The 22,218-nt window shown below is 47.9% G+C and overlaps 1 protein-coding gene across 1 annotated transcript in view; it reads right to left on the reverse strand.

Moving 5' to 3' along the window:
* DKK3 (dickkopf WNT signaling pathway inhibitor 3) overlaps nt 1–22,218 on the reverse strand; it is a 106,776-nt gene that overhangs the window by 19,167 nt on the left and 65,391 nt on the right. The window contains exon 5 of the mRNA XM_068261692.1: nt 5,112–5,201. Within this exon, the coding sequence (XP_068117793.1) occupies nt 5,112–5,201 (90 nt within the window). The remainder of the gene's footprint in view (nt 1–5,111; nt 5,202–22,218) is intronic.

Here is a 22,218-nt window from a genome sequence, read left to right on the forward strand (position 1 = left end):
GGCGTGACTAGGGGGTGTGATGAAGGTGTGATTATGGAGTGTGGCGGAGGCGTGACTAGGGGGTGTGATGGAGGCGTGATTAGGGGGTGTGGTAGAAGCGTAATTAGGGAGTGTGGTGGAGGTGTGAATGAGGGTGTGGTGGAGGTGTGAATGAGGGTGTGGTGGAGGCGTGACTAGGGGGTGTGATGGAGGCGTGATTAGGGAGTGTGGTGGAGGCGTGATTAGGGGGTGTGGTGGAGGCGTGATTAGGGAGTGTGGTGGAGGTGTAAAATAGGGTGTGGTGGAGGCGTGACTAGGGGGTGTGATGGAGGAGTGATTAAAGTGTGGTGGAGGTTTGATTAGGGAGTGTGGTGGAGGCGTGACTAGGGTGTGTGATGGATGTGTGATTATGGAGTGTGGTGGAGGCGTGACTAGGGGGTGTGGTAGAGGCGTGATTAGGGAGTGTGGTGGAGGTGTGAAATAGGGTGTGGTGGAGGAGTGACTAGGGGGTGTGATGGAGGCGTGATTAGGGGGTGTGGTGGAGGTGTGAATGAGGGTGTGGTGGAGGCGTGATTAGGGGGTGTGATGGAGGCATGATTAGGGAGTGTGGTGGAGGCGTGATTAGGGGGAGTGGTAGAGGCGTGATTAGGGAGTGTGGTGGAGGTGTGAAATAGGGTGTGGTGGAGGAGTGACTAGGGGGTGTGATGGAGTCGTGATTAGGGGGGTGTGGTGGAGGTGTGATTAGGAGGTGTGGTGGAGGCGTGACTAGGGGGTGTGATGAAGGCGTGATTAGGGGGTGTGGTGGAGGCGTGACCAGGGGGTGTGATGGAGACGTGATTAGGGAGTGTGGTGGAAGTGTGATTAGGGAGTGTGGTGGAAGTGTGATTAGGGAGTGCGGTGAAGGTGTGATTAGGGGGTGTGGTGGAGGTGTGATTAGAGGGTGTGGTGGAGACGTGATTAGGGGGTGTGGTGGAGGCGTGACTAGGGGGTGTGATGGAGGCGTGATTAGGGAGTGTGGTGGAAGTGTGATTAGGGAGTGTGGTGGAAGTGTGATTAGGGGGTGTAGTGGAGGTGTGATTAGGGGGTGTGGTGGAGGTGTGATTAGGGGGTGTGGTGGAGGTGTGATTAGGGGGTGTGATGGAAGTGTGATTAGGGAGTGTGGTGGAAGCGTGATTAGGGGGTGTGGTGGAGGTGTGATTGGGGGTGTGGTGGAGGGCTGGAGGCGTGGCTAGGGGGTGTAGTGGAGGTGTGATTAGGGGGTGTGGTGGAGGTGTGACTAGGGTGTGTGGTGGAGGCATGACTAGGGTGGTGGCAGGGGCGTGACTAGGGGGTGTAGTGGAGGTGTGATTAGGGGGTGGGGTTGAGGCATGAATAGGGGGTGTGGTGGAGGCGTGATTAGGGAGTGTAGTGGAGTGGTGATTAGGGGGTGTGGTGGAGTTGTGACTAGGGGGTGAGATGGAGACATGACTAGAGGGTGTGGTGGATTTGTGATTAGGGGGTGTGGTGGAGGTGTGATTAGGGGCTGTGGTGGAGGTGTGATTAGGGGCTGTGGTGGAGGGGTGATTAGGGGCTGTAGAAGAGGTGTGACTAGGGGGTGAGATGGAGACATGATTAGAGGGTGTGGTGGATTTGTGATTAGGGGGTGTGGTGGAGGTGTGATTAGGGGCTGTGATGGAGGGGCGATTAGGGGCTGTAGAGGAGGAATGCCTAGGGGGTGAGATGGAGACATGATTAGAGGGTGTGGTGGAGGTGTGACTAGGGGGTGTGATGGAGGCGTGACTAGGAGGTGTGATGGAGGCGTGATTAGGGAGTGTGGTGGAGGTGTGATTAGGGGGTGTGGTGGAGGCATGATTAGGGAGTGTGGTGGAGGCATGATTAGGGAGTGTGGTGGAGGCGTGACTAGGGGGTGTGATGGAGGCGTGACTAGGGGGTGTGATGGAGGTGTGATTATGGAGTGTGGCGGAGGCGTGACTAGGGGGTGTGATGGAGGCGTGATTAGGGGGTGTGGTAGAAGCGTAATTAGGGAGTGTGGTGGAGGTGTGAATGAGGGTGTGGTGGAGGTGTGAATGAGGGTGTGGTGGAGGCGTGACTAGGGGGTGTGATGGAGGCGTGATTAGGGAGTGTGGTGGAGGCGTGATTAGGGTGTGTGGTAGAGGCGTGATTAGGGAGTGTGGTGGAGGTGTAAAATAGGGTGTGGTGGAGGCGTGACTAGGGGGTGTGATGGAGGAGTGATTAGGGTGTGGTGGAGGTTTGATTAGGGAGTGTGGTGGAGGCGTGACTAGGGTGTGTGATGGATGTGTGAATATGGAGTGTGGTGGAGGCGTGACTAGTGGGTGTGGTAGAGGCGTGATTAGGGAGTGTGGTGGAGGTGTGAAATAGGGTGTGGTGGAGGAGTGACTAGGGGGTGTGATGGAGGCGTGATTAGGGGGTGTGGTGGAGGTGTGATTAGGGGGTGTGGTGGAGGTGTGAATGAGGGTGTGGTGGAGGCGTGATTAGGGGGTGTGATGGAGGCATGATTAGGGAGTGTGGTGGAGGCGTGATTAGGGGGTGTGGTAGAGGCGTGATTAGGGAGTGTGGTGGAGGTGTGAAATAGGGTGTGGTGGAGGAGTGACTAGGGGGTGTGATGGAGGCGTGATTAGGGGGTGTGGTGGAGGTGTGAATGAGGGTGTGGTGGAGGCATGATTAGGGGGTGTGATGGAGGCATGATTAGGGAGTGTGGTGGAGGCGTGATTAGGGGGAGTGGTAGAGGCGTGATTAGGGAGTGTGGTGGAGGTGTGAAATAGGGTGTGGTGGAGGAGTGACTAGGGGGTGTGATGGAGGCGTGATTAGGGGGGTGTGGTGGAGGTGTGATTAGGGGGTGTGGTGGAGGCGTGATTAGGGGGTGTGGTGGAGGCGTGACTAGGGGGTGTGATGAAGGCGTGATTAGGGGGTGTGGTGGAGGCGTGACTAGGGGGTGTGATGGAGGCGTGATTAGGGATTGTGGTGGAAGTGTGATTAGGGAGTGTGGTGGAAGTGTGATTAGGGAGTGCGGTGAAGGTGTGATTAGGGGGTGTGGTGGAGGTGTGATTAGAGGGTGTGGTGGAGACGTGATTAGGGGGTGTGGTGGAGGCGTGACTAGGGGGTGTGATGGAGGCGTGATTAGGGAGTGTGGTGGAAGTGTGATTAGGGAGTGTGGTGGAAGTGTGATTAGGGGGTGTGGTGGAGGTGTGATTAGGGGGTGTGGTGGAGGTGTGATTAGGGGGTGTGGTGGAAGTGTGATTAGGGAGTGTGGTGGAAGCGTGATTAGGGGGTGTGGTGGAGGTGTGATTAGGGGGTGTGGTCGAGGCGTGATTAGGGGGTGTGGTGGAGGCGTGATTAGAGGTGTGACGGAGGCGTGACTAGGGGGTGTGACAGAGGTGTGATTAGGAAGTGTGGTGGAAGTGTGATTAGGGAGTGTGGTGGAGGTGTGATTAGGGAGTGTGGTAGAGGTGTGATTAGGGGGTGTGGTGGAGGTGTGATTAGAGGGTGTGGTGGAGACGTGATTAGGGGGTGTGGTGGAGGTGTGACTAGGGGGTGTGATGGAGGCGTGATTAGGGAGTGTGGTGAAAGTGTGATTAGGGAGTGTGGTGGAAGTGTGATTAGGGAGTGTGGTGGAAGTGTGATTAAGGGCTGTGGTGGAAGTGTGATTAGGGGGTGTGGTGGAAGCGTGATTAGGGGGTGTGGTGGAGGTGTGATTAGGGGGTGTGGTGGAGGTGTGATTAGGGGGTGTGGCGGAGGCGTGATTAGGGGGTGTGACGGAGGCATGATTAGGGAGTGTGGTGGAAGTGTGATTAGGGGCTGTGGTGGAAGTGTGATTAGGGGCTGTGGTGGAAGTGTGATTAGGGGGTGTGGTGGAGGTGTGATTAGGGGGTGTGGTGGAAGTGTGATTAGGGAGTGTGGTGGAGGTGTGAATGAGGGTGTGGTGGAGGCGTGACTAGGGGGTGTGATGGAGGTGTGATAAGGGGGTGTGGTGGAGGTGTGATTAGGGAGTGTGGTGGAGGTGTGATTAGGGGGTGTGGTGGAGGTGTGATTAGGGGGTGTGGTGGAGACGTGATTAGGGGGTGTGGTGGAGGCATGACTAGGGGGTGTGATGGAGGCGGGATTAGGGAGTGTGCTTTGAGGTGTGATTAGGGGCTGTGGTGGAGGGGTGATTAGAGGCTGTGGTGGAGGCGTGATTGGGGGTGTGGTGGAGGTGTAATTAGGGGTGTAGAGGAGGTGTGATTAGGGGGTGTGGCAGAGGCAAAGGCGTGATTGGGGGGGGGGATGAGGTGGAGGCATAAGAGTTGCATCGGGAAATTGTCTTATGCTACATTCCCTGTGGTACGTTGCAATGCGTCGCACAATATAATCGCATAGCTAACACAATGCAGTACCTTTCATTGACTGCTTCATTGTATGTGACACAACGTGTGTAATATGCCATGCTGCCTAACGTGCGTTCCTGTCTTTACACAGCTCCCCATTGTGAATTTAACCTTAAAGTGACCCCGAGGTGAGAGGGATATGGAGGCTAACATGTTTATTTCCTTTTAAATAATGAACATTGTCTGGCTGTCCTGCTGATCCTCTGCCTCTAATACTTGTAGCCAGCCCATAGACCCTGAACAAGCATATGCTGATCAGATGTCTATGACAAATCCGACAAGATTAGCTGCATGCTGGTTTCAGGTGTGTGATTCAGACCCTACTGACCAGAAAGATCAGGGCTGCCAGGCAAGTGGTATTGCTTATAGGACAACTGTAGTGAGAGGGATATGGAAGCTGCCATATTTATTTCCTTTTAAACAATACCAGTTGCCTGGCAGTCCTGCTGATCCTCTGCCTCTACTACTTTCAGCCATAGCCCCTGAACAAGCATGCAGCAGATCAGATGTTTCTGACATTATTGTCAGATCTGACAAGATTAGCTGCATGCTTGTTTCTGGTGTGATTCAGACAGTACTGCAGCTAAATAGACCAGCAGGGCTGGCAGGCAACTGGTTTTGTTTAAAAGGAAATAAATATGGCAGCTTCCATAGGTCTCACACCTCGGGTTCCTTTTAAGGTTGTCTCTCTTTATTCCAAAAAATTTGGAGTTATGGTAATAGGCGAGACAGGCGACGTTCGATACATACCGTGTCCTGCCTGCAGGGCTGACAGCTGTAGATGAAGTCGGAGAGGTAGCAGTAACTGCTGGGATCGCAGTCTTCGTCCACAATGCACTCCTGCAAGCCAACAATAACAGGTCAGGAAATACAGCTCTCCGCATCATTTACTTCATTAACAGGAAATTCCACTTATTCTGAGAAAGATCCAGAGCATTCAGTTCATCCCCGGATACCTGAAGGATTCATTGCAATTGCTTCATACCTCCCACAATCTCAGATCAACAGAATCCAATAACGTGACCACCTCCCGAGTCCAGCTAAAAACCTTTAACAGTGCCTTCTGTCATCCTACCCCCGTGCTTTGGAACATCTTGCCACACCCAATCAAGACAGCTTCAAGCTGAAAAAACACCTGTTTGGTCCATTTTCAAGTTTAAATTGAGTGGTCCATTTTCAAGCTGCATGTATTTGCATCATGAATGCCAGACTAATCAATTTAAACCCAGGTTTAAATTGATTGGTCCATTTTCAAGCTGCATATATTTGCATAAAAATTTGCATAAACTCAGAATAAAATTGCATACCATTGATCGTCCCTAATGATAACATTATTTTCCTCCCAGTAATACATCACTCTCTACTGATCTAAGCTTATGAGCTTTTGGATCCTACAGAAGAAAATCGCTTTACAAATGTTTTGTTGTGGTAGTTGTCTATGTATTGTAAGAAAAATTGGAAAAACACAGCCCTTACACGGGGTTTCTAACAAAAAAAACAATGTTTGCTGACAGCCAATGGATTGGCCTGTTCTGTGCATAAAGGGTGCGTGTGAATATTTACAGTGACACAAACTTCGACATGTTTCACCCCGAAGGGCTTTGTCACAGCTCTGACAGGGGGGCTGACACTGTGGGAATTTTGGTGGGGGTTTGCTCTAAACATTGTCTACATTGACAAGATAAAAAAGTAGTGTGGCTCCACCCCTATAATGATATCACAATTTAATGCAAACAAATGAGCAGGGTTTTTTTTTAACCAAAGTTCTCTTTAATTCTTTATTATTTTTTTTCAAATAGCAGGTGATAAGTGTAGGTATGACATCAGACCTTTATTTCACATAAAAAAACTGACACGTGTTTCATGAACATAAGCCGCTTCCTCAGAGACACATCACAGAAAACATCCAAATCAAGGATATAAAAGCATCAGCGCGATCTGAAGTGAGTAAAGAGAAGCACCCTTTACGCCGAGCCCAATGTGACCAGGCAGCAAGAGACATTGTCTACTAGTAAAAAGGCCCGCCCATTAAAAAACAGGCGCGCACATTAGCGTCCCGCTTGCTCGTTCCCCACCACTGTCTGAAGTATATGCACACAGGGAGCTGCTTGCTTGGCAGTTGGAAAAAGCTGTTATTTCCCACAATGCCATGAGAACCTTTGTGAACCACACACAGCAAACTGTCAGATTTGACCCTTTGTCCTGACTGCCCTGGCTGTGCACATGCTCAGTACAAAAAAGCCAGGGACTCACAACCATTCAGTTGATGACGCAGGGACACTTGCATTTTATTGTATAGGATTGTTGTGCACTGTACACTGTTCTCACTTCCTCACTTAGCCCTTTGGGATGAACCATGACAAAGTTTGTTTCACTGTAAATATTTGCACCCTTTTGGCTCTATTCACTAAGGGCAGCTCGGTAAAATACCTAATTCGGTATTTTACACTTTTTTTTCCAAATTTACTAAAGTTTTTCCGCATGGGGCAGAAGTTCAGTAATTTACCGAACAAACATGCCTCAGTTCACTAAGCCCTGCTCAGTAAGGGCTTGTTCACACAAAGAGTGATTTCGCTCTTTTTTTAAGCGCGGGCGATTTTGAAAATAGTCTTAAAACCGCTAGTGCAATGGTCGCTTATGTGAGTGTTCTCACATAAGCGATCCGCTTTCTATTGAGTCACAAACGAGGCTCCTGCACCATTTTTTAAAGGATACCACAACTGACATGTGGCATAATGAGATAGACATGGGTATGTACAGTGCCCAGCACACAAATAACTATGCTGTGTTCCTTTTTTTTCTTTCTCTGCCTGAAAGAGGTAAATATCAGGTATGTAAGTGGCTGACTCAGTCCTGACTCAGACAGGAAGTGACTACAGTGTGACCCTCACTGATAAGAAATTCCAACTATAAAATACTTTCCTAGAAGAAAATGGCTTCTGAGAGCAAGAAAGAGATAAAAAAGGGGGAAATTCTTATCAGTGAGGGTCACACTGTAGTCACTTCCTGTCTGAGTCAGGACTGAGTCAGCCACTTACATACCTGATATTTACCTCTTTCAGGCAGAGAAAGAAAAAAAGGAACACAGCATAGTTATTTGTGTGCTAGGTACTGTACATACCCATGTCTATCTCATTATGCCACATGTCAGTTGTGGTATCCTTTAAGCGTTTGTTTTCAATAGAAAGTATAGGAAAATCGCAATGCACTTGAAAAAGCGATTTGAATTGTGATTTCCCGGGCGCTTTAATGAATACATACATTGTATTTATTAATTTCCAGGTCAAAGAGTTCACTTCCTGACTGATGTCAGGTAGTGAAAAAATTAATTGCTGAGCAAAAGCGCTTTTCTAAACGAAAGGCGCAGGGAAAAGCGTTTTGAAAAGCGCTTACCAAATCACCAATAGCGCTGGCGATTTGTAATGTGAACAAGGCCTTAGTGTCACTTACCAGCCATCTAGCAAGGCAGCAGGCAGAGCTGTGTGTATGACTCGGAGGTTTTCTGTGCAGTGTATCCTGTCATCCCTTTAGATGTGCTGCAGCCACCAGGGGGAGCTCTTCTGTGTGCTACAATACAAATATGCACATCTAAAGGGATGCAGAAAAGCCCTCAAAATGTCACCTTCGTCTGCTCTGATACAGTGAAAGACCCACCCAATACACCATCCATCAAATCAGAGTGAGAAGCAGGGCTGTGTGGCTCTTCCTATTGGCTGCCTGTCAAATGTACCGCACAAAGACAGCATGGAGAGAGCGGGTTATCGGCTTTGTGAATAGAGCACTTTATGTTTCTCACAGTTTAGTGTTAGCAGCATTATCTGGGCCGCTCTATACTGAACAGGGCTGGATTCACCATAAGGCACTGTAAGCACATGCCTACAGGCGCCTGGTGATGGAAAGGCTGCTCACGCCCCTCCCCAGGTGCCTCCCTACCTCCTGCCCTATGCAGAGTCCTAAGCAGAGTGTAAATGAGAGGTTACTCACCTGGCTCTCAGCATTCCACTGACCAGATCTCCCTTCAGAGAGAGGCACCTCTAGCTACTGAATACTGAGGTTCTTCTAGCTACATAATAATTGGGGGTACATCTAGCTACTTAATACTGAGAGTACCTCTCTGGCTACCTAATGCTAGGGGACACCTTTAGCTATGACGGGCAAGGGAAGTAAGGGAGAAGTGACAGCTGGGCCAGCCAGCACACATGCGGTGCAGTTCAGCAGGGGTTTGTACCATAGGTCCATTTTGGGGCGAAGTCTAGAGTGCCAGGACATCTGTGCCTATAGGCTCCTGTGAGGTAAATCCGGGCCTCATACTGAATCTTAATGACTAGGAGCACTAGAGAGCAATGTATATCTGGCTAACCTTGTGTTATGTCACTTTTTGTTCACCTGCCTGGCAGAGCCGGGACAAGGTCCTTTAGCACCCAAGGCTGAGACACCAAAGTGCGCCCCTCCATCCCTCCCACCCCAGCCGTCACACACTGATTGCTATTAGACTAAGAGGCGCCACAGGGCCCACAACCTGCCCAACACCTTAATATGTAGTTATCTGGCTTGCAGTCACTGCCATGTATCCCCTTTTCTTATTTCTTTCTGCTTCAAACACAATTAGGAATGACAGCTGAATGACTTCTGCGACCCCTCCTACACTGCGCCCTGAGGCTGGAGCCTCTCCAGCCTACGCCTCGGCCCAGCCCTGCTGCCTGGACAGCTGTCTTAGATTCGTTCATCCCTACACATGTGTGAGATAGTTGACACATAGTTGATCCCTGCTTGTTGACACTCAATGGAGGTGGGGGACCAGCAAGGACCCGAACATGTGTAGTAGATTTTGCATCTGCTGTATGACAAATTCAAGACAGATTTGACAATTCATTTTACTGTAAATAAAGTATAATTTTATTATTAAGTACTAAACAGGGATGTCCTTTGGACCACGTTTGTAAAGTACTGTTTCCCTGTTACCTTTTTCCCCGGATATTTTGTAATGACAAATTATGAAGACTTGTGCAGCACAAAACTGAGTTTATGGCAGTTTTATGATAAATATGAACAATTCCGAATTTTGGGCATCTTTCTAACTAGTACTATTTAACCTGTTAAACTATTTAACCTGTTAAGTCTATCTTAACCTGTTAAGTACTATTTAACCTGTTAAGTATTCATGTCCAGTTTCAGCTGCAGTAAATCAATCCGTACATGTATACGCGTCCAGTGTTGTTGCGGCAGGTGCGCGTGCTCCCGCCGCTTGTTAGCGGCAAGATTTATATGGCGGCAATTGGTGAAGGGGAACATGTGTTCTCTGAGCCAATCGAAGTGTCTTTAATGAATAAGCATTTCTCGAATCATGGCATCGGATCGGAAGGGAATGGATTGGAACGGATGCGAATGGTTAACCTATGGATCCGTTCACATCATCCGTTTGAACGGATCCGTTCTAGTGAAGAAACGGACCATTCTAAGGAGTAAAATCCACTTTGGGGGTGGGGGTCTAGGATGTGGGGAAACAAAACTTAAGCAATTGAATGGCAATGGAGTGAAAACGGATCTGATCGACCGGTAATCAGATCAGCTTTCACAAATCCATTTACCACTAAATTGCCAGTGTGAACCGGGCCTTTATCTGTCCTGGGCTGACAACGCTTTAGCTGTAATTGGCAAAGCACAACAACGTGACTCTACTTTTTGAGAAAGCTAAGGAGCGCTAACCTTCCACAGAAGCTGCTGGTTAATTTCTACAGATGCCTTAAAGCAAGCATCTTCACCACTGGTGTAACCACAATTCCTGGGGCCCCCCTGGGAAACTTTAACGGGACCTCCCCAATGTTCTCACCCCTTCCCTTGGTGCCCTTCATGGCCTTGGGGTCCAACAAGTGTGGCGATAATGATCTTAACAGCCATAACAAATGTAGCCCCAAAATGTGTGTGTGGACAGGCAATAGATCCCGCTGTAATCAGATTCGATCAGAGAGCGATTGATCTGGTGCTTGCTGTGCAAGTCAAATAAAACACTGCTGCTCTCCTGCCTACCACCTCTTCATTCACTGTCAGACTCCTCACACAGCACAACAAGCTGCTTTTCCCCAATGCCGCTCTTCTGCCTCCCCCCTCCTCGCTCACTGTCTGACTCCTCACACAGCACAACAAGCTGCTTTTCCCCAATGATGACCTCTTCCCCTCGCTCTCCTCTCGCTTTTCCTCCTACTCTGACTGCATGCTGTTAGTGTAAACACAGTACAAATATGCTGCTCCTGTAATCTCTGCGCCTGATGCAAATGTTTCATTTTGCTTCAAGAGAGAACCGACCTTGTCTGGATGGAGTTTGTCCCAATGAGCGACAGATGTAATTACATTTGTATTATCAGGGACAGATCTCATACAGGCTGAGGCTGGAGTGATGTCTGCCTGCTGTTATGTGTGTTCCTGGCTGGCTCGCCAATTGCGCAATCTTCCTGCCAAACCTCCACAACAGCATCTGTCCCTCTTATCACATGACCACTGTGTAGCTTCATTAGACAGAGAGGCCACAGACAAACACAACAAGATTTCTCCCCCTAGCCTGGTCTAATTGTTGGGGACAAAATGTACCAGATACCTTCCATGTCATTAATATACCTCTGCTTGGGATGTGGTAGCCATGGATACGGCTGTGAGGATTGTATCCACATGTGAAGAATTGTTTACTGGTTTTCAGAAACTTCCTCTATGGAGTTAGGCTGCTCTCTGTGCGAGGCAGACTATCTCCCCGCTAACGCCTACTCTGCCCCTCCCAATCCTGCTGCCATCGCTGCTCAGACTGGGAAACAGAGCTAAAGGGAACCTAAACTGAGAGGGATATGGATGTTTCCTTTTAAACAATACCAGTTACTTGGCAGTGCTGCTGATCTCTTTGGCTGCAGTAGTGGCTGAATCACACACCTGAAACAAGCATGCAGCTAATCCAGTCTAGCTTCAGTCAGAGCACCTGATCTACATGCTTGTTCAGGGGCTGTGGCTAAACGTATTAGAGACACAGGATCAGCATGAGAGTCAGGCAACCAGCATTATTTTAAAAGGAAACATCCATAACCTTCTCAGTTTAGGTTCCCTTAAGCGAGGAAGCCAAAGGAGGCTGATGTTCTGCCCAGAGTTGCTGCTGTCCATCTTGGCTGAGCTGCAGAAAATAAGCCCTTACACATCTTTTGAATCAAAAATTAATATAAAAGGTGGCCAACTGGCCATACACTTATAGATGGCCTGCAGATTCGACCATCACATAGATCCCTGTCAGATCACATCTGATCACACACACAAGGCATAGCAGTGGCATAAGGGCCACGGTCGCATTGGCTGCTGCTGGAACCGGGCCCAGGGCCTGTTTGTCCCCCACTCATGTTGCATGGGGGAGGGGGGAAGCGGCGGACAGATGGAGCAGCTAATCACAGATACTCACATTGCCAGGATCCAGCGCCACATGTACTGCTTATCTCCTGTTCCTGCGTTCCCCCCAGGGGCCCCTGTTACAATGACATGGAACCCAGAACCAGGAACTAAGTAGAACATGCGACGTTGGAGATCCCAGCAATGTGAGTATCTGTGATTACCCACTCTGCATGTTCCTGCCGCAGCACCCCCCGCCTGGCTACCTATACCAGGCTATCTATACTGTGGCCACCTATACCTGGCTACCTATAATGCAGGCACCTATACTTGGCTAGATATACCAGGGGCACCTATATCTGGCTACCTATACTTGGAGGCACCTATACCTGGCTACCTATCCCAGGGGCAGCTATACCTGACTACCTATACTGGGATCACCTATACCTGGATACCTATACTCGGGGCATCTATACCTGGCTTCCTATACTGGGGGCACCTATACCTGGCTACGTATACTGGTGGCACCTATAGCTGGCTACCTATACTGGTGGCACCTATAGCTGGCTACCTATACTGGGATCACCTATACCTGGATACCTATACTCGGGGCATCTATACCTGGCTTCCTATACTGGGGGCACCTATACCTGGCTACGTATACTGGTGGCACCTATAGCTGGCTACCTATACTGGTGGCACCTATAGCTGGCTACCTATACTGGGATCACCTATACCTGGATACCTATACTCGGGGCACCTATACCTGGCTTCCTATACTGGGGGCACCTATACCTGGCTACTTATCCCAGGGGCACCTATACCTGGCTACCTATACTGGGGGCACCTATACCTGGCTACCTATCCTGGGGGCACCTATATCTGGCTACCTATACCAGGGACACCTATACCTGGCTACCTATACTGAGGGCACCTATACCTGGCTACCTATACTGGTGGCACCTATAGCTGGCTACCTATACTGGGACCACCTATATCTGGATACCTATACTCTGGGCACGAATACCTGGATAACTATACTGGAGGCACCTATACCTTAAAGTGGACCCAAATTAAAAATACAAGATTTCAGAAATAAAATCTATTTTCTAAATTATAATAAATAGCAGCCTTTTTTCAGCTGCATGATGACAAATATAAAATATTTTACATTTATTGGAGGAACCCCGCCCTTCCTTTCATATTGCCGGGACAGAGTCCGGCAAACTGGTGGAGTAGGAGGTGTCTGGCAAAGGAGGAATTGCTAATGGCTGCCCCCTGTATAACCCTAGTTATGAAAAGAGAAGGGTGAAAAGCATGCACTGAAATGCTCATAGGCTTGAAGGAGTGTGTATTTATCTTTGTATGTGTCAGCGTGGTGCAACTAAATATTTGTAATTAAAAAAATGTTTGGGTCCGCTTTAAGGTAGGGAAGAGGGCTCTGGGTCCAAATTCCGCATTGGGGCCTATTGGCCTGTAGATACTCCACTGAATTCAGCATGAGATCTAAGATAATCTATCAAACCACAGAAATGCACTGTTCGATGAAGTAGAACGCTATGGGCTGCCAATCTGCTGGCGCTCCCGGCCTGCCACTGATCGATATATTCCATCCAGTACGATCAACGTATTCAGTCAATTTTGGCCGCAAATTGGGCTGCTTGCAGCATTGATTTCTAGCAGATTTCATCAGAAATGGAAAAATTTAAAATGTCCACCTTTATCCGGAAGGAGACACAGTAGCACACAGATGATTATAAACTCCTACACAGCAGCCATGATTGTCATCAGCAGCTCCCCCTAGTGGCTCTCTCCCAACCAGCAGGCAGGAATCCCAGGAACAGACAATTCCGGGAACCTTTCCAAAGACAGATCCGCAGGCAGGCGCTGCGCGATATCACCGGAGATGAACAGATTGGGGCTGGCAGCAGCTGCGGGGGGATTACTGCCACCAGCCCCGAGATCCAGGAACCTCTATTATTGTGTCTATTATTCCGAGCCTCTCCATTTATCTGGACTCCGGCTTCCCCCTGACCGGGCGGCTTCATGCTGGTAACTGCGTAATTCCAATAAGACTACGGATGTGATGATACAACCCAGCCCAACAGTTCCCAGCCACACATTATGTATCCATAACAATCTGACTCTGCACTCTGACACTGACCTAATGGCAGAGGCGTAGCTATGGGTGGGCAAGGGGGAACAAATGTCCCCGGGCGCATCACTGTGAGGGTGCTCAGCACTGTTGCTGCACCCCCACGCACGTGAGAGGCAAATTGCTGGTTGCCTGAAGTCCCCTGCTTCGTTCCCTCCCTCTGCAGAGGAGTGCTGAAGCATTAATAGCAGCAGAAAAAGCAGGGCACATCTGGCTGTCTAAAGGGGGGCACACATGGCTAACTTTAGGGGGCACATTTGGCTATTTAAAGGGGGCACATCAAGCTATCTGAATGGGGGAAGGGGCACATTTGGCATCTAAATGGGGAAAAGGGGGGCACATATTGCTATACATATACAGCATTTGTACATTTGACTCCAGCTATAACCACGGCCATATTTTGATGCATGGCCACGCCCCTTTTTGTCCAGAGGTTGGAGGAGGGGGGGGGGGGGGGGGGGCAGCACAAAAACTCTCTATCCCCGGATGCTGAAAACCCTAGCTACGCCTCTGCCTAATGTGGACGTTTTACCAGCACAGAACTACTGCTTGTCTTGTTATTTCATCACCTCCTTCATCCAGTCTTCAGCAGAGGAGGCTAGTTAAGATGCTAATAAATCTGACTTACATGCAGATCGGATACAAATTGTATGCAACTTGGAACCAGAGCCAATCGCATCCATTTCCTGGTGATTTTGATTGGCCTACTCCAAACTGCACATAATCTGCATTTTATTTGCATACAAGCTGTAATTATTAGCATCTTAAGATGGCCATACACTGATCAAAGTTTCCCCTCAATATCCGGCAGGTTCCATCACTTGTACATAGTTACATAGTTATTATTTGGGTTGAAAAAAGACATATGTCCATCGAGTTCAACCAGAAAACAAAGTACAACATCAGCCGGCTCCCTCACTTATCCCTGTGTGATTGAACATGCTAGAGATCGATGCAGCAATTGATGCCCAATTGATCAATTTCCATCCAGAATCAATCAAATCAGTCGATCCTGACAGAAGATATTGATCAACTTGCGGCAGGTCGGTCGGGAGCATAGAGGTAGCGGCGTTAGATTACAGGACACGGATGTGTTGTGTTGGCAGCAGAGCTTACACTCAACTATCCATCGGCGTGCCTTCTCTCCATCCACGCCTGGCACACCTCACTGTCTCTTCTCTCCCGGGACGCCTGTGTCACTTGAAAAACGCTAGAGGCCTCTAGTGATCATATAAGATACATGCCATGGTGCCTCTAGTGTATATCACGTAACACAGACACCACAGGAGAATGGATGCAGGGAGGAGCTGGGGTAGGGTGTTTGTGCAGGGGGGGGAGGTGGTTAGGTCAGGTAAGGCGTTGGGAAGGGGGGGTTAGGCGTCAGGAAGGGTGTCTGTGCAGGCAGTAGGGATGATCACAGATATGTAAATTGTTCAGAGTTGATGCAAATTTATGCAAATGTATGCAGTTTGAAAATGGACAAGTCAATTTAAAGAGACTCTGTAACAACAAAAACCTCCCCTGGGGGGTACTCACCTCGGGTGGGGGAAGCCTCCGGATCCTAATGAGGCTTCCCACGCCGTCCTCTGTCCCACGGGGGTCTCGCTGCAGCCCTCCGAACAGCCGGCGACTGTGCCGACTGTCAGTTCAATATTTACCTTTGCTGACTCCAGCGGGGGCGCTGTGGCGACTTTCGGCACGGAAATAGACGGAAATACCCGATCTCCGTCGGGTCCGCTCTACTGCGCAGGCGCCGGAAACTTGCGCCTGCGCAGTAGAGCAGACCCGACGGCGATCGGATATTTCCGCCTACTTCGACGCCGACAGCCATCAGAGCGCCTGCGCAGGAGCCAGGAAGGTAAATATTGCGTCACGGCTGTACGGAGGGCTACAGCGAGACCCCCGAGGGACGCAGGACGGCGTGGGAAGCCTCATTAGGATCCTGAGGCTTCCCCCACCCGAGGTGAGTACCCCCCAGGGGCCGTTTTGTCGTTACAGTTCCTCTTTAAACCCAGGTCTAAATTGATTGGTCCTTTTCAAGCTGCATATATTTGCATAATGTCGGAAAAACAATTTGCATCTTATTGATCATCCCTGGTGGGTTGTTAGGGTTAGGCATCAGGGGGGAGGGTGTGAGACTAGGGTTAGGTTTAGCTACAATAACATATCAGTATATAATACCTATATTTTACGATCCTTCTTTACACTTTGATACTGGAATATCGGCTTTCCTGGGCGGCCAAATTTCCAGGCAACCTTTTAATATGTACTTGTGGGAGGCAGCACAAGATTGCAAGCCTAAAGGAGACCAGATGTATACATCGGATTCGGGGTGCATGAAAATAGGGCGCCAGGAAAAAAAGGCTAGATAAAGTGGCCCAGCTGGATAACGAAATCTCAACAAGGATAAACATTAACAAAATTTGTACCGTTTGAAAACAGCCGGGGGGATGAAAACGAAAAGATATTAAATTTAAAAATCATTACATAATTCAACAATACAGTTTAACCTAACCCTACACTCACACAAAACCCTCTTCTAAACCTAACCACTTCCCTGGTAGTGCCTGACCCCGCCCCCCGTTGGTGCCTATCCCTCACTACTCCCCACCCGCTGTTGCCTAACCCTAACCGCCGCCCCAGTGGTACCTAACCCTAAACAACCCCCCCCCCCCCCCCTGTTGCCTAGGCCCCCAGGATGTTGTCTAACCTTAACCACTCCTCCTGTACGAACGCCCTTAAACACATGGAAATGATAAAGTATTTGATAACATAAAATCTGTATGTACAAACAAAATAACATGACAAAAACTACACCGTTGCAAGTTTCTAAAACGATAACATATTTCAAAAACTTTAATGATGTATTGTTGAAAACTATATTTACCAGGCACCCTTTTTTCTCCTTTGGGCGCCGTATCAGTGATAAATGCATTAGAGTCTATAGTGGCGCCTTTTCGTCCACTAACTGCCAGCACCCTTTTTTCCCCGATACCATAAATCCTGGCTATAAGGTGGTATGTTTAGTTCTGTGCCTAGTGTTGCACTTTACACAAGCTTGTCAGTATGCTGTGATGCCATTGGTCGAGTTCCTGCTGTAGCATGCTGGGAGTTGTAGTCCCTGAGCAGGTGGCCGTCTGGTAGCGGCTAGGATTGCATGCTGCAGCCCGCTGGGAACGTGTACTCGGCTGTCAGGAAAGAGCACCCCAAGGAGCCAATTGTCAGCACTATAAATAGCTCTCCTTGTAAACAAGCTGCCATGGGGAAGATTAAGATCCGCACGCTACATCTTCCCTCCAGCTGCATCACAGAGACCATTTCATCACCTGGACCAGCTTGTGACTAAACAGAACCTCCCTGCTCTTATCACTGGCCTCCGAACTCACGTCAGCACACACACTGCCTTTACTGTAAAGCTAGAGGCCATTACAGAGAGCAGCCCGTGTGTAGCAAAGTCACAGTGGTAGCAAAAATCAACGCTTTTAAAGTAACATTGTTCCAAACAGAGTAGAATCTTCCACTAGGCAGCCTAGGCAGGTGCTGGGGCCTAGTTGCCAATCTGCCACCTTCCTTGACCACTCTTTGCTTCAGCTTACCCAAAAGACCACAGGGGTGCCCAAATCTTCTACCTTATATAGATAAATCAGCGCAGGTCATGACCTGGAACTTTGGACATTGTTTTCTCTCAAGTAGGTCACCTACCTATACCTGTCGGCACAGATTCACTTTGTTCTGTAAATCTACTACCTTGCCTGGTGCTCTGTTACACCTTAAAGGACAACTGTAGCGAGAGGGATATGGAGGCTGCCATATTTATTTCCTTTTAGGCTACTTTCCCATCAAGACGTTGCATTTTAGGGGACGTTATGGTCGCATAACGTGCCCCTAACGCAACGTATGGTGGTGTTGAAGTTGGACATCAGATTGAGCTGCGTTATGCGGCTCTCAAAGCAGCAGCTCCAGGTTAGTGATAGGAAGTCCGGATATTTTTAAGGATTCGGATCAGTCGAATCGGATCATTGAAAAGATCCGGATCTTTGAACCGAATCATTTGAATCATTTTACTAGGGAAGCAGACTGGGTGAAATGACTAGCAGGATAGGACTTTCCCTGCACTGTACATTCTGTATGTTCCTGTTTCTTCCAGACAGACATCCACTGTGAACCGAATCTTTCATTGTGATGATCCGGATGATTCAACTTACAAAAAAGATCCGGATCAAATGAACGATTCGTTCATGATCCGGACAACACTACAGTCCTACCACGAGTCACCACAGTGCAGTGAATATTAATTAGCCATGTGGCTAGTCACTGAGCATGTGCAAACAGTCTAACGCAGCTCTATAGGGGTAGAACGTACAGCATGCTGCACTTTCATTTCATGTGCAGCGTTATACCCTAACGCATCGTGTGCACTGTGAATAGCACATTGATTTTACAGCGCTGTGAGTTAGGCTGCGTTACTGGCTGCTGTTAGGGCCCATTCACACTTACAATCGCAGAACGCCGGCGATTACCGCCGGCGTTCTGCGGGAGTGATTTTCCCGCGATTAGCGCGGAAAAATCACTGGACACTGCGGCGGTTTTGGAGCGATCGCGATTAGCGTGCTATGCACGCTAATCACGATCGCAAATCGCGGAACGCTCGTCGCCGGCAAACCGCTGCATGCAACGCGGTTGCGGTTATCGCTAACCGCAACAGTGAGAACACGGCCACTGGCTACAATGTGTAGCGGTTCTTGCAGAACCGCTAGCGGTTTGCCGCGAGCGGGAATCGTGCGATTCCCGCTCAGGTGTGAATGGGCCCTAAGGTGGGACTTTAACCTCCCACTGTGAAACCAGCCTTAAAGAAAACCTGAACTGAAAATTAAAAGTCAAAATAAGCATACACAAGTCATACTTACCTCCCATGTAGTCTACTCCTCAGTGTCTTTCTCCTGTCCCGCGACCTGTTTGTCCACTGTGATCAAGGGAATTTTCCGTCCTCCATTTTGAAAATGGTCATTACCCATAACAGCTTTCTGGTCAGCACACAGTTAAACTGTAACATCGCCCACTTGAGCCATAGGGAATCATGGACATTACCGGGCACTTCAGTTGTCCACTCAGCTATAACTGACAGCAACTGATATATTTCAGATCTGACAAAATGTTGTGAGAACTGGAAGGGATTATTGTCAGAAGAAAATGGTGAGCTTCTGAGAGGAACTGATGGCAAAGTAACTATGCAATGTTCATTTGAAGTTACCTCATGTGTTTATTTTAAATATTTTTACTCAGTACAGGTTCTCTTTAAGCAATACCAGTTGCCTGGCAGAGGTTTGATATGAACAGTAACTTAAGCTTTTGACCTGTATCTGCATTATGTTATGGGTTGCACTGCTGTCGTGTGATTGGCCGATTAGATAACTGCATGAATAAGCTCCAGTACACAGTGCTCAGTGACTGCATAATCCTCTTGGCACAGCTCTCCTCATAGCGGCATCAGGGACACCAGACAGCAGAGTCACTAACTGGCACTGATGTTCAGTAACGTTATTCCAGACGACTGGAAAATCCTCTCCAATCCCTGCCGTCACTATATTACACTAATATCCAGCCAACACCCTGATATGCTATGGAATGTTCCTGCTGTATAAGGCATTGGAGAGCTTCTTTCCCCCATTTTCAACCTCCCCATTATGGCAGAATCAGGAGGAGAGGGTTTGCTTCTTATTGTATGAATTCCTCTCATGTACCCGACTGTAATGGGAATATAAACAGGTGTATAAAGATGGATTCAAGTGGCCCTGAACTCTTGCACAGGACAGAAGAAAAACATAGAGAAGTGGACACTGTATGTATTTAGAGAGTTTAGCCTGTCTAATTCCCCCTCATCTGTGACTACCCACAACTGTAACTTAATCACTCATATGTGTCAGCTGACTGCCATGGCAGATCAGCTAATTGATAAAGCAAAGGATGTTAACAGTATATCTGCTTCCATGAAAGCAGGAAGTAGACACACTGTAGATTTATTATTACAGGATTTGTATCAGCTGTAACAAAGAAATGTTTTTCTTTAAAGGTGTTATGCTGTTGCTTATGTTTTAGAGCGTAGAGGAAGTTCTGAGTTCAGGTCCGCTTTAAAGGGAATCTGAAGTGAAAATAAACTTATGATATAATGATTTGTATGTGTAGTGCAGCTAAGAAATAGAACATTAGTAGCACAGGTAGGAGTCTCATATTGTTTCCAGTACAGGAAGAGTTAAAGGGGAACTGAAGAGAGGTATACGGAGGCTGCCATATTTATTTCCTTTTCAGCAATACCAGTTGCCTGGCAGCCCTGCTGATCCTCTTCCTCTAATACTATTAGCCATAGCCCCTGAACAAGCATGCAGCAGATCAGGTGTTTCAGACTTTAAAGTCAGATCTGACAAGACTAGCTGCATGCTTGTTTCTGGTGTTATTCAGATACTACTGCAGAGAAATACACCAGCAGGGCTGCCGGGCAACTGGTATTGATTAAAAGTAAATAAATATGGCAGCCTCCGTATACCTCTTACTTCAGTTCCCCTTTAAGAAACTTTAGTTGTTATCTATGCAAAAAAGCTTCTATGAGCTCTCCGTCCCAACTTGGGTCGGCAACAGTGCTGTTTTCTGAAGAACTTATCTCAACCTGTCTCTTGCTGTTTGTTTGTTTAGGACACCCGAGGCGAAAATAAACAAATTAAATAAACAATTGTACTTATCTTCCTTCTCCTAAAAATGACTTTTTAAGATATTCCACAGTTTTATTTCATGTTTAAATCTACTTTTTATGTTTTAACTGTTTTATTGTTTTTGCTCAATGACACATTCATTGAATTATGCCAGAGCTAAAATCTATGAACTAGTGACCCTTTTTATCTTTTTCCTGCTCTCAGAAGCCATTTTCTGCTAGGAAAGAGTTTTATAGTCTTATCAGTGAGGGTCACACTGAAGTCACTTCCTGTCTGAGGGCTGGTGCACACCGAGCGGCTTTTTGGGCGTTTTCAGATCCGCTTGCGGCTGCGGATCTGCTTGGTCAATGTATCTCAATGGGGTGGTGCACACCAGAGCGGCAGGCGTTTTGCAGAAACGAAAAATGCCTGGGTGAGGCATTTTTTGGATTGCGGATGCGTTTCTGCCTCAATGTTAAGTATAGGAAAAACTCAAACCGCTCTGAAAAACGGCACTTCAGAGCGGTTTTGCCAGGCGGTTTTGTTACAGAAGATGTTCAGTAACAGCTTTACTGTAACAATATATGAAATCTACTATACTGAAAACCGCAGCAGCAATCCGCAAAATGCTAGCAAAACGCCTCATAAAAATAAAAAAAAGCGTTTAAAAATCTGCTAGCATTTTGCGGATCTGCTAGCGGGTTTTGGTGTGCACCAGCCCTAAGTCAGGACTGAGTCAGCCACTTACATACCTGATATTTAACTCTTTCAGGCAGAGAAAGAAAAAAAGGAACACAGCATAGTTATTTGTGTGCTAGGCACTGTACATACACATGTCTATCTCATTATGCCACATGTCAGTTCGGGTATCCTTTAAGGCTTTACTACCAGGAAGTTCAAGGGTCATTAGCTCTGCTCTGTTACATCATTTATAATACAGCGTGTAATTTGTAAACTGCAAATATTAGGGAATGAGGTTATAGAAAAAAACTATATAACTGAAAATAAAAATACGAGACTCTTTTCTCTGCTACTAATATTCCATTAATTATCCATGCCACACATACAATTTATTATATCAAGGAGGGGGGGGGGGGGGGTTGTTCTGGGGGGACATTAGCCAGGCCCCCAATCCTGCTCAGGCCCTAGGCATCTACAAAGGATGCCTTTTCGATGATATATCAGTAAAATAGTGCAAGCAGTGCAGAGCCCAGAGCATCCAGTAAGTTAATGTGATCTCTGTAGTACTTGGATCATTTTTTTACTTCCAGGCCCCACATGCTACATGGCCGGTTCCATAGCCAATCACTGGATAGCGGCGGAGGTGTCCTTTAATACCCATATCTCTCAGCCGACACATGACGGCTCAAACAAATCACTTGGATCTTGTTGTTGTGCCTCAGCTACGCAATCAGTCACAGCGGCAGAGCGACTAGCGGAGATGAATCACGCCAGGAGCCGGAGTCACACGCAGTGACAGCTCTACCCACCAGCATGTCATGAATTAAATATTATGCGTCTCTAAAGCAAGCAGAATTCTAATCTCAGACAAGAGCGTGCCTCAGACTTAATGATAACCTGTAGTCAGGGATACAAGAAAGCTGCCAACTCTCCACCTCAGTTAAAGTGGACCTGAACTCTTGCACAGCACACAATGAAAAGA

This window comes from Hyperolius riggenbachi, chromosome 11 (assembly GCF_040937935.1).
Source record: "Hyperolius riggenbachi isolate aHypRig1 chromosome 11, aHypRig1.pri, whole genome shotgun sequence".
NCBI lineage: Eukaryota > Metazoa > Chordata > Amphibia > Anura > Hyperoliidae > Hyperolius > Hyperolius riggenbachi.